At 40.8% G+C, this 11,605-nt stretch overlaps 1 protein-coding gene across 3 annotated transcripts in view; it reads left to right on the top strand.

The window, feature by feature from the left end:
* The first annotated feature begins 3,195 nt into the window (after positions 1-3,195).
* The window catches only part of LOC122555340 (uncharacterized), a 53,668-nt gene continuing 45,258 nt past the window's right edge, over positions 3,196-11,605 (top strand). For 2 of the 3 annotated variants that reach the window (XM_087992534.1, XM_087992535.1), the window contains exons 1-2: positions 3,196-3,942; positions 10,746-10,816. In XM_087992534.1, the coding sequence (XP_087848660.1) occupies positions 3,492-3,942; positions 10,746-10,816 (522 nt within the window). In that variant the 5' untranslated portion in view covers positions 3,196-3,491. The remainder of the gene's footprint in view (positions 3,943-10,745; positions 10,817-11,605) is intronic. The other variant, XM_087992533.1, reaches the window with a different exon arrangement.

Below are 11,605 nucleotides of genomic sequence, written 5' to 3'. Positions count from 1 at the left end.
GTTGCCTAGTTTTCTTCAATGAAATGCACTTTTGTCAAATACTTTGAAATGTTACTTTTTACCACTGCTTACTTACCACCTTATCTTTTAGTTTATTTATGCATTAAACCTTATCCGTATCTCCCTCATACATAGAGCCAATGTAACTGTCTCAATTAAAATTCTTATTTGGGACTCAATTATGTTGCTTTCACATTTAATTCACTCATACTATGATCACTCAATCATAAAGTATCCTTTATGGAGAGATTAGAAATTATACATTCCTTGTTTCACTTGATCTAATTATACATTCCTTGTTACTGAAGATCTAAAATAGCCTAATTTGCAGTTGGTTCCATAATTTATTGTTTCAAAATATAAAACATTAAAACATTTTACAAATGCATCTTCCAAACCACCTTCAGCAATTTAATCAGTTCAGTCTTTATGAACATTTATTACATCCACAATTATTACATTGACTTTGTTACATGCTCCAATAAATTATTTAATGCTCTTTCCAATGGAATAACTATTCTAGGGGGCAGCACAGCGGCTCAGTCGTTAGCATTGTTGTCTCACAGTACCAGGGACACGGGTTCAATTCCACCCTTGGGTGAGTATGTGTGTGAAGTTTGCACATTCTCCTTCTGTCTGCATGGGTTGTCTCTAGGTGCTCTGGACTCCTCCCATGTCTAAAGATGTGCAGGTTAGGTGGATTGGCTTTGCTAAATTGCCCATAGTATCCAAGGATTTGTAGGCTAGGTAGATCAACCATGGCAAATGCACAGTTACAAGGATGAGGTGGGTCAGTGCGGACTCATTGGGCCAACTGGCCTGCTTCCACGCTGTGAGGATTATATGATAATTTTGTTACGTGGCCTATAAACTACTCAGAGCAGCATTTTCTGATTGTTGCTTCTTTTTCACGGGTATCTGAGCAAAATATTATTTCTCATTAATGTCCTTATCATCCTTCACTATCAGCACTATTCTTTCTCTTTTTACATTCTCTACAAGATTGAGTGCCCTGGATATATATTTCCCAAGCTTGGTCACCTTGTAACCATGTATCTATAGTGGTGTTTAGATCTAAACCATTCATTTCTATCTGTGCCACTACCTTGTTTGACTTCTTTAGGATGTTTCAAATATTCAGATTAAAAAAGCCTTCAACTTTATTTGTAACTACTATTCCTTACCGACGCACTATTAATGTTAGACTCTGTCTTTACATACATCAATATTCTGTCCCATTGCCCCAACATTTTTCTTTGGATTTCTAATCCACCCTTTTCCCAAACCTTCCTTACCCCCTCCTACCTCCCAGCATCACCTGTCCTCTAGCCTCCTGCCTTCCAACCTAACAGAGATCTCAACTTTGTTCTTTAGTCATCCTCCTCCCTTGACTCACTTAAATCTTATTTTATTTCTAATGTTCCCCAATTCTATAGCAAGGAGCTCTGCTCCTGACTTCCCAAAGCCTGTCCACACCCACAAGGCACAAGTTAGGAGGATGATGGAATATTCTCCACTTGCTTGTGAGTGCAGCTCCAACAGCATTCAAGAAACTCAATACAATCAATAACAAACATCTTACTTGATGGGCACTCTATCCACTACCTTAAACATTCACACTTCACATCACCAAAGTACGTTGTCAGCAGTGTATACAATTTACAAGGTGTACCTCTGCAACTCACCAAATTCCTTCAACAGCAACTTCCATATCTGTGATCTGGAAGGACAAGGGTAGAAAATATCTGTGATCACCACCATTTACAATTCCTCTGCAAACCATCTGACTTGGAACCATTTCCATGCTTCTTCACTGCCATTGGATCAAAATCCTGGAGCACTCTTACTAATAGTATTGTGCTGGTACCTACCACTCCCAAAATTGCAGTGGTTCAATAACGCACTCACAACCACTTTTTCAAAAGCAATTAGGGATGGAAACTAAATGCTAGCTTTTCTAGCGATCTCAAAAGAATGACATAAATAAAGATTTGTTTTAAACAGTCAGCCTTGGCTTAATTGGAAGAACTCAAGTCTTGCTCCAGAAACTTATGTCCAAAAAATTGCCCTGGCCAATATCAATCCCTCAACCAACAGATTATTAACTGAATCTTAAAACAGATTACTTAGTTGGTATCACTTTGCTGTATCTAGAACCTCAGAGCACAAATTTGTTGCCATATTTCCAACATTATAGCAGTGAGTAAATTTCAAAAGTCCTTTAGGACATCTGAAGGTCATAAAAGATAATACAAGAGTGCAGGTCATTCCTTTCTCAAATAGCTTTAGGATTGAGACTCAGTGTATGATACCCCTTTATTTTCTCTTATGTTTACTTGACAAGAGTCTTTATGGAAAGGCTACATAACCTTCTATCATCTACCTTCCTGAATGACCTACTGTGAAATTTCAACATTTTTAATCACAAGAAGACGGTTCCCTATTAATTTAAGATTATTTCACGTTCCACTTGCATGTTCATTGATTACCTTCACTAAATTTTCCCTTCAGGTTGGAAAGTTTATTTGGCAATAGACGACAGCCTAACAAAAAACCACCTCCCCTTCCTGGAAGCACTCCTCTGCCCCCACTGTTGGGTTGCTCCCTCTCTTGAACGTAGCTGCAAACTATCCAAACAGTTAACGATCCATGTGATGCAAAAACATTTCCTCCCAATTAGATTAAAGAAAGAAGCAATGGGTTCAATATGTTGAAGACAATTGATAACTTGTGTGTGTATCTCTGGTATCCAGAGTTGTTGCCAAAACGCAAAGAGAAATAAAGAAAACTCTACACGTTCAAATAGGGAAGGGAAAGATAGTGATGAAGGTGGAAGACGAAGGAGAGTATTAAAAACTTTTTTAGATACATGCAGCATTGACACTGCCATGAAGTCTACAATACTTGACTCCAAGGTGGCGCGTGGCGCCTTGCGCTCCAACAGCCGGCTCGAGTGCTCGGCCAACCTACCTTAATAGTAGGGTGACGTTAGACATCGAGGTTTTTTTCACCGCTTGTCATTGTTGGCCCCGCCCCTCCACCCCCACCTCCACCAATCGAAACACGGAACCCCCACGGGAGGCCCAATGGCCTCCTCGGAAGAATGCAATTGGCCACTGGCTATCAAGCTAGGTTGATTCCGAGGTTATATAAAGGTGTCGGCCGCCCGGCGGCGGGGCGAGCGAAAGGGGGAGAGAGGTAAAAAAAAAGCTTTAGAGTAGTTGAGGCCGAGTTGTCTCCGCGACGTTTGGCCACTGAGGGAGATATTGAGTATAACATTAAAAAAGAGATTGATAGAGGCGAAGTGGGAGTGTTCAGGGAGTGACCGGCGACGTTAATAAACTCAGGCGGAGAAAGAGAAGATTTTTTTTCCTTCCAAAAAAGGCAAGCAACAAAATTGAAAACAACAACAAAATAAAACACACCAAAGAAGGGGCGGAATCAACTAATTTATTTATTTTTAAAAAAATAAGAAAATAGGGGCCTGGAAAATGGCCGGCGACAGCGGCACGTACGAGGTGGTGACCAGCCGGTATTTAAAGGACAGGGATGAGCCGTGTTTCCCCGGCTCGGGGAGAGGAGGAGGAGGAGGCGGCGGCGGCGGCAGGGAGCTGGCCAAAGGCGGTGGCGAGGATGAGGAGGAGGGGGAAGAAGAAGAAGGGGAAGAAAAAGAATATTCTGGAAGGAAGGTCGCCGGCGCCTCCTCCAGCTCCTCGGGCGATCCGTCCTGGGCGGCCTCCGGCTACGAGCTGATCGACGGCACCTTGTACCGCAAGAGGCTGGAGAGGGGGGCGACCAGCTACACCGAGGTGCTGGTGGCGGCCGCCGAGGAGCAGCGGCGGGCTGTCATCGCCGCCTTCCACCAAGAGCCGGCCCCCGGGCACCGCCACTGCACCATGGAGGAGACCTACAAAAATGTTTCCGAGAACTACTGGTGGGAAGGTGGGTTAACTCCAGGCTTTACTCACCGCCAGCCTCCCCTCTCTTCCCCCTTCCCCCCCCCCCCCCCCCTTACTCTTGATGGGTTGTGGTGAGGGGTTTGGGTTGGGATAGAGAGAGAGTGTAGACATTGCAATGGAGAAAATGCCTGGGCTCAGTATGTGACCCATCGATTCGTGCATCTGTGGTGGAATGCAAAGTCAGTATCTTTTTTGTGCAACTTTTCTTTCAGAAGGATCTATCTGACTCCTGCACCCTCCGCTGATGTTTTTGTCATGTGACTGTTTTGCTCGACTCGTTAGGTTTACTGAAATTGTTTTGATGTCTTTCTGGGAGCTGTGGCAACACCCAGGTTTCCTTTTCACTCCCCCCGATATTATAGCCAAGCTGTCAAATGTGGATGCGATTGAAGATTGTGTAGCGCGATTTCTAAACGTGTTTCCATAAACTTTAAATCGGCCAATTTGCTGAACTTTTAATCCGCAGGGTTAAATCGCTGTCTTCCCCCTTGTTTTTTTTCTGGTTTTCCTGAAAGTTGTTTTTTCAGAGTCGGGCCGTGAGGGGCCAGGATGATCTGTTCACCAACAGTGTGTATTGGTGTGATTTGGCCTGAAGACTCTCCCTGTCCCACCTTGTTTCTGGGAGACTGGAACCATCTCCTGAAGGCCGGAGAACTCAATGGAATGATCAGGGTTAATGGAGTATGTTGAATTATAATACTGGTGTTAGCAGTAAACTAGCAAGTAAATAAAAACTCTTGATTTTCAATAATGGAAAAAAAATGTGGGTTACTTCATGTTCTTAAGTATACGTAGAGCTTCCAATGGTACAAAGGATGTAAAGAAGCTTGCGTTTCCGTGGATAACCTAGGTTCATGATGTCATGTTTGTTTGGTAATCTGAGCCACGTCCTGTCCAAATCACATTTGCTTTGCTTAATTTCATCATGCCAGTTGAACCCAGCTTTTTTTCAAGTTAGTTCAACTGCATGTGTAGTCTACAGCTCTTACTGTCAATGACTATAAAGATATTTGAAATTTCAGTTCCTTTTTTGATGTAGCTGGCTTATTGTTTAGGAAATTGTGCAAATACACTGTTTAGAAGTCCATAGTTGTGGTGCCGACTTCAGTATTTTCCATCGCTAGCGGGCTCTCTTGGGTAGCTCATTAAGAGCCTCTAGTGGTAGAAGATCATGATTGCAGTATTATGGTAAATGTTGGTTTCTTGTCAAACTTCAAAATTTACTGAGAATGGAGTTAGTCATCCAGTCTACCTTGAGAACAAATTTTTAGGCTATGAGTTGACGTTCGTTGTTTGTATGGAGGAATAGATCTTACCAAACTTTAGCATTTAATAACAACGTTTTCAAACTTAATTTCAAAGCTGTGTTAGTGGCAAACAATTGATTTCAATTTAAACTTGATGTCTTTTGACTTCTGTACATGGTAAAACAAATAATTGACCATAGTAATTGCATACAGCCATTTTCATATGACACTTGGAATATTTTAAGTGGTGACAGTAAAATACCTTAAAGTTGGAGAATATGGAAAGATGTGCAGGAAAAAAACATTTTGGAGAGGTGAGCTGATAAGTGGCTGCTGGTATTAGATATGGGCAAGTGTAAGGTAATGAGACTTGGAAAGAATAAAATAGTAGTGGTAAAATCCAGGTTATTACAAGATACAGGGTAGATTTAGTTTTTATGCAGGAAGAGGTAGAGTGGAGGACTTGACTACTTTTTTGAGGGGTTGGGGTAGAGAAAGATAGCGAAGCATAAAGAATCAGGAACCGATATGAAGCTGACTATCACCTTGGGAAAATATCGTGCCCTCTTTTCCGATTTTCTTATGAAAGTAAGGGACAAGTATCTTCGTAACCAAAGCTGCTTTGCAGTTTTTCTTTTTATCCATGTGTTACCATTGAAAATTTATCACACTTTATCATGTGAAGATGAAGAAAGAGACAAGATAATTTCCCAGTTGCCATTGAATACAAAAGAGAATTAGAATTTTTTATATAAAAAGAGGGAACTGTGAAGAAGTACTAACTGAAGGCTGTGAGGAAGGTTGTAATTAGTTCCAAAGGCCTGAGTTGTCCTGAAGTTCTGACCACCTAAGGCATGTGAGGCAAACCTATCAGGTCATAGAGATGTACAGCACAGAAACAGACCCTTCGGTCCAACTCGTCCATGCCGACCAGATATCCCAAACCAATTTCGTCTCACCTGCCAGCACCCAGCCCATATCCCTCCAAACCCTTCCTATTCATATACCCATCCAGCTGCCTTTTAAATGTTGCAATTGTACCAGCCTCCACCACTACCTCTGGCAGCTCATTCCAGACACATACCACTCTCTGTGTGAAAACATTACCCCATAGGTCTCTTTTATATCTTTCCTCTCTCACCCTAAATCTATGCCCTCCAGCTTTGGGCTCCCCCACCCCAAGAAAAAGACCTTGTCTATTTACCCAATCAATGCCCCTCATGATTTTATAAAACTTTGTAAGGTCACCCCTCAGTCTCCGATGCTCCAGGAAAACAGTCCTAGACTGTTCAACCTATCCCTAATGCTCAAATCCTCCAACCCTGGCAACATCCTTGTAAATCTTTTTTGAACCCTTTCAAGTTTTACAACATCCTTCGGGTTGGAAGGAGACCAGAATTGCGCACAATATTCCAAAAGTGGCCTAACCAATGTCCTGTACAGCTGCAACATGACTTGTATTCAATACTCTGACCAATAAAGGAAAGCATACCAAACACTGCCTTCATTATCCTATCTATCTGCAACTGTCAAGGAGCTATGAACCTGCTCTCCAAGGTCTCTTTGTTCAGCAACACTCCCTAGGACCTTACCATTAAGCGTATAAGTTCTGCTATGATTTGCTTTCCCAAAATGCAGCACCTTGCATTTATCTAAATTTAACTCCATCTGTCAATCCTCAGACCATTGACCATCTGATCAAGATCCTGTTGTAATCTGAAGTAACCTTCTTCGCTGTCCACTACACCTCCAATTTTGGTTTCATCTGCAAACTTACTAAATATACCTTTTATGCTCACATCTAAATCATTTATGTCAATGATGAAAAGTAGTGGACCCAGCACTGATCCTTGTGGGACTCCACTGGTATCTTCTCCCATCTCCTGCGGCTCCACACAAAGGCTGTCTTGCTGATCTTTGAGGAGCCCTATTCTCTCCCTAGTTACCCTTTTGTCCTTATTGTATTTGCAAAAACTCTTTGGATTCTCCTTAACCCTATTTGCCAAAGCTGAGTTCCCTCAAGTATACTCCTTCTGCCTTTATACTGTAAGGATTCACTCGATCTATCCTGTCCATACCTGACATATGCTTCCTTCTTTTTCTTCACAAAGCCCTCAATTTCTTTAGTCATCCAACATTTCCTACCAGACTTTCCTTTCACCTTAACAGAACTATACTGTCTCTGGACTCTCGTTATCTCATTTCTGAATGTTCCCATTTTTCAGCCATCCCTTTACCTGCAAACATCTGCCCCGAATCAGCTTTTGAAAGTTCTTGCCTAATACCATCAAAATTGGCCCTTCTCCAATTTAGAACATCAACTTGTAGATCTGCTGTAACCTTTTCCATCATTATTTTAAAACTAATAGAATTATGGTCGCTGGCCCAAAAATGATCTGCCACTGACACCTCAATCATCTGCCCTGCTTTATTTCCCAAGGGTAGGTCAAGTTTTGCACCTTCTGTAGTAGGTACATCCACATATTGAATCAGCAAAGTTTCTCGTACAGACTTAACAAATTCCTCCATCTAAACCCTCAACACTATGGCAGTCCCCGTCTGTTTGGAAAGTTAAAATACCCTACCATAACCACCCTATTAGTCTTCCAGATAATTTCCCTCTGACTAATACAATCCCAATAAGGTGATCATCCCTTTCTTATTTCTCAGTTCTAGCCAAATAACTTCCCTGGATGTATTTCCGCGAATATCCTCCCTCAGTACAGCTGTAATGTGATCCCTTATCAAAATGCCACACCCCCACCTCTCTTGCCTCCCTTTCTGTCCTTCCTGTATCCTGTATCATTTGTGTCCTGGAACATTAAGCTGCCAGTCCTGTCCATCTCTGAGCCATGTTTCTATAATTGCTATGATATCCCAGCCCCATGTTCCTAACCTTGCCCTGAGTTCATCTACCTTTCTTGTTAGGCCTCTTGCATTGAAATAATTGCAGTTTAATTTATCAGTCATTCCTTGTTCTCTGCTTTGTCCCTGCCTGTCCTGACAGCTTGACTCTCTTCTCAACTGTACCAGTCTGAGATTGATCTCTTTTCTCACTATCCTTGGGTTACCTCCCCATCACTTATGGAATGATAAAAATGATCATTATAAATACTGTTAAGAGGCACGAAGTCTGGAATTCTGCATTCGAATCCTGGCAAAGTTTAATTATGATCCCAAATTGCATAAGGGATCTAGTATGGGTTTGATGCAGTGAAGTAGTTTTTACCTTGGAATGGCGAAGTTTGTTTATAAAGATCCATAAATGCATTCCTTATCAAATGGGCAAAGATGTTAGAGATTTACGCTTGTTTTAGATGGAGTGGAACAAGTATCACTGAAGCAGGTCTATTCCACATGCAGCAAGACTTGTACAACATTCAGGTTTGGGCTGATAGGTGGCATAAGTGCTAGGCAATGATCGTTTGCTCAAGGCCTTTATCATTGTTGATTCACCAACAGTCAGCATCTTGGGAGGTGTTATCTTTGACTTGAAACTTAACTGAACCAGCTATGTAACTCCAAGAACAGGTCAGAGGCTTGGATTTCAACTCCTGACGCCCTAAAGTCTGTCCAAAGTCTACAAGATTTAAGTTAGGACTGCAATGAAATATTCTCCACTTTGCTCAATAAATATATACGTTTTAAAAATCCACTCTTGAGATGTGGACATTGCTGCCTAGGCCAGCATTTGTTGCCCATCCCTACTTGCCCTTGAGAAGCTGGAGAAGAGCTGCCTTCTTTAACTTCTGCAGTCCATATGTTGTAGGTAGATTGCAATGCTTTTTGAGAGGGAATTCTAGGATATTGTCCCAATGACAGTGAAGGAACGATGATCTATTTCCAAGTCAGAGTGGCTTGAAGGGCAACTTGCAGATGGTGGATTTCTCATGTATCTGCTGCCCTTGTCCTTCTAGATAGCAGGGATTATGGGTTTGGAAGGTGCTTTCTAAGGATCTTTGGTGAATTTCTGCAGTGCATCTTGTAGATGGTACCGCAATTATTTTCTAATCAACATAATCAGATATGTTATTACACACCTCTGGAACAGCTAAGACTTGTACCTGGACCTCCTGGTAGAGATGCTACCGATAAACCAGAAGAGCCCTTTGTGGATGGTATGTACTGTTGCTACTGAGCATCGGCAATTTTGTTCCAACAACACTCTGGAACTGGGCATTAGATGCGATAAAGCAGTCTTTTTGGCCATCATCTTACCCACCATCTTAAACATTTGTTTCCTGCACCACTGGTGCACTGTGTACCATTTACAGGGTATACTTCAATTTGAGAGGTTTTTTTCAGCACCTTTCAAATTTATGACTTCTGCTACCATAAAGGACAAAGGTAGCAGATGTGGCCTTGTCACCACCTGCAAGTTCCTCTCTGAGCTGCATATCATCTAACTTGGAACCGCATTGCTATTCCTTTCATATCACTGGATCAAAAACATGGCAATCTCTTCCTAACATCACTACAGATGTACTTATATCATGTGAGCTACACCAGTTCAATCTGGAGGCTATCTATCATGTATTTGAAGCAAAGTCATGGCTTGAGGAATTTCATAAGTTTGTGCAAGTTCCATTTCAAAACCAATTCAATTTTAGATAATATAAAAGGATGCTTTAAGAATTTACAGATAGCATTGTGCACAGGTTATTCACACTTATAAAATCAGTTAAGGGTCGGTTTTTATTTTGAGCAGATACTTCTCTTTGGCAAAAGTATATTTTGTGCAACTACATTTTTGCCTTACCTCTGGAATCCATTGATTGTGAAATATGTAATCTTTCCCTAAAGCACTAGAAATCAAGTGTGCAGCAACTGTTGGAAAATTAAGACTGTCCAATGTGGTATGTTCACTGCTATATTCTGAGAGCTGTAGATTTGGTGTTTTTTAAAGTAGGATTCTTTCATCTGTCAGCAAGTATCTAGGAAGGAGTGAAGTATGTATGGCTCAAATTCCAAGTGTTTAGCTAAGATAATGTCATCTTTTGACCATATTCTGAGAACTCTTTGCTTCAAAAGAGCATTTCGTGTGAAATTTAAAGGTGTCTCCTAAAGGATTGACTAATTAAAGGAATAACCTCTCAACCAATGAGTCAACTTTTCAATCAATCAGCACCCTTTCTCTTGTCCAAATTATTGTGGTCATTTAAATGTTGCTATTCAGCTCCAGAAAAATGACTCTCCAATATTTATTTTGTTTGTACAAGAATATTAGAATTCTAGTGAGAAGACAATTCAAAACTATTGATTCACAGTAACCTAAATCATTGTGGGCTGGTGGATGAAAAGGTCCCTAGACAGACTCTGCAACAATGAAAGAACATCATGTAGGTTCAGAAGTTTCTGGAAAGCTTTTGTTGTGTGATTTTTATTTTCTCTATAATACCATCAGAAGCTGCATGTATTTTTATATCGATGTTTGACAACAAGACCCAAAAATGTGGTGTAATAACAAATGTGATTAATGCAACTGGTGTAAATTGATTAACAGTTTATATATTTTCAGATGCAACTTTGTCTATTTCAGGAATGTTTCCAGACATCAGAGACTATGTCCAGGGATGCAATCAATGTAAAAATGGGAAAGATAATCTTCTGGTGAGTGTTGGGGAAATAAGCTAATAGTGAAGGAACAGAAAGGCGAAAATCAATGTGATCATGTAAATTCTATAAGCTTGTTTTGTTTAACTAATTATACATTTTCTCCTGAATAGGTTCTTGGGCTCTTTAGACTATCATGTTTGTATTAGTGTTCAAACTCCATTTGCAGCCATGGGCTTTTCATTGCATTTCCTGCTGTTTTCCTTTTCTTTCAAATCTGTATCCACTCTGTTTCAAATCATACGTTTTTTTAAAGGCAGTGTGATATCGATTCCACTCAAACAAGAGGGTGAAAGGTTATCATAAATATGTGGGAATGTGAGATTTTGGGTTTGCAGTATGATATTTTCAAAAATTACCGTGAATGGTGAAGCAATCTATTCCTAATGACCAGCAATAACTTCTGTTTATGTAATAGCAGAGGAACAGGAGTAGGCATTCAACCCTGCAAGTCTGTTGTGTCATTCTAGATCATAGCTGGTTATATAGTGCCTCTTAATAAAGGAAAATATCTTGAAATGCTTCACAGGAGTATTGTCAAACAAAATTTGACACTAATTCACACAGGGAGATGTTAGGATAAGTGACCAGGGCTTGGTCTTCAAGGTGAACATTAAGGAACAGGAGAGAGCAGTGGAGAGATGGTTTAGGGATGAAATTCCACAACTCAGTGTTGAGTCAATTGAAAACATGACCACTTGTAATGGATGGTTTAATATCAAGGATGCTAGCAAGGCCAGAACTGGAGAAATTTCAAAAGATTGCAGGGCTGTAGAGGTTGGACGA

The sequence above is a fragment of the Chiloscyllium plagiosum genome, unplaced genomic scaffold, assembly GCF_037043375.1.
Source record: "Chiloscyllium plagiosum isolate Xiang-an unplaced genomic scaffold, Cpla_swu_hap1 HiC_scaffold_12, whole genome shotgun sequence".
In the NCBI taxonomy this organism is placed as follows: domain Eukaryota; kingdom Metazoa; phylum Chordata; class Chondrichthyes; order Orectolobiformes; family Hemiscylliidae; genus Chiloscyllium; species Chiloscyllium plagiosum.
The sequence above is the reverse complement of the archived record's forward strand: the minus strand, read 5'-3'. Positions and strand labels throughout refer to the sequence as shown.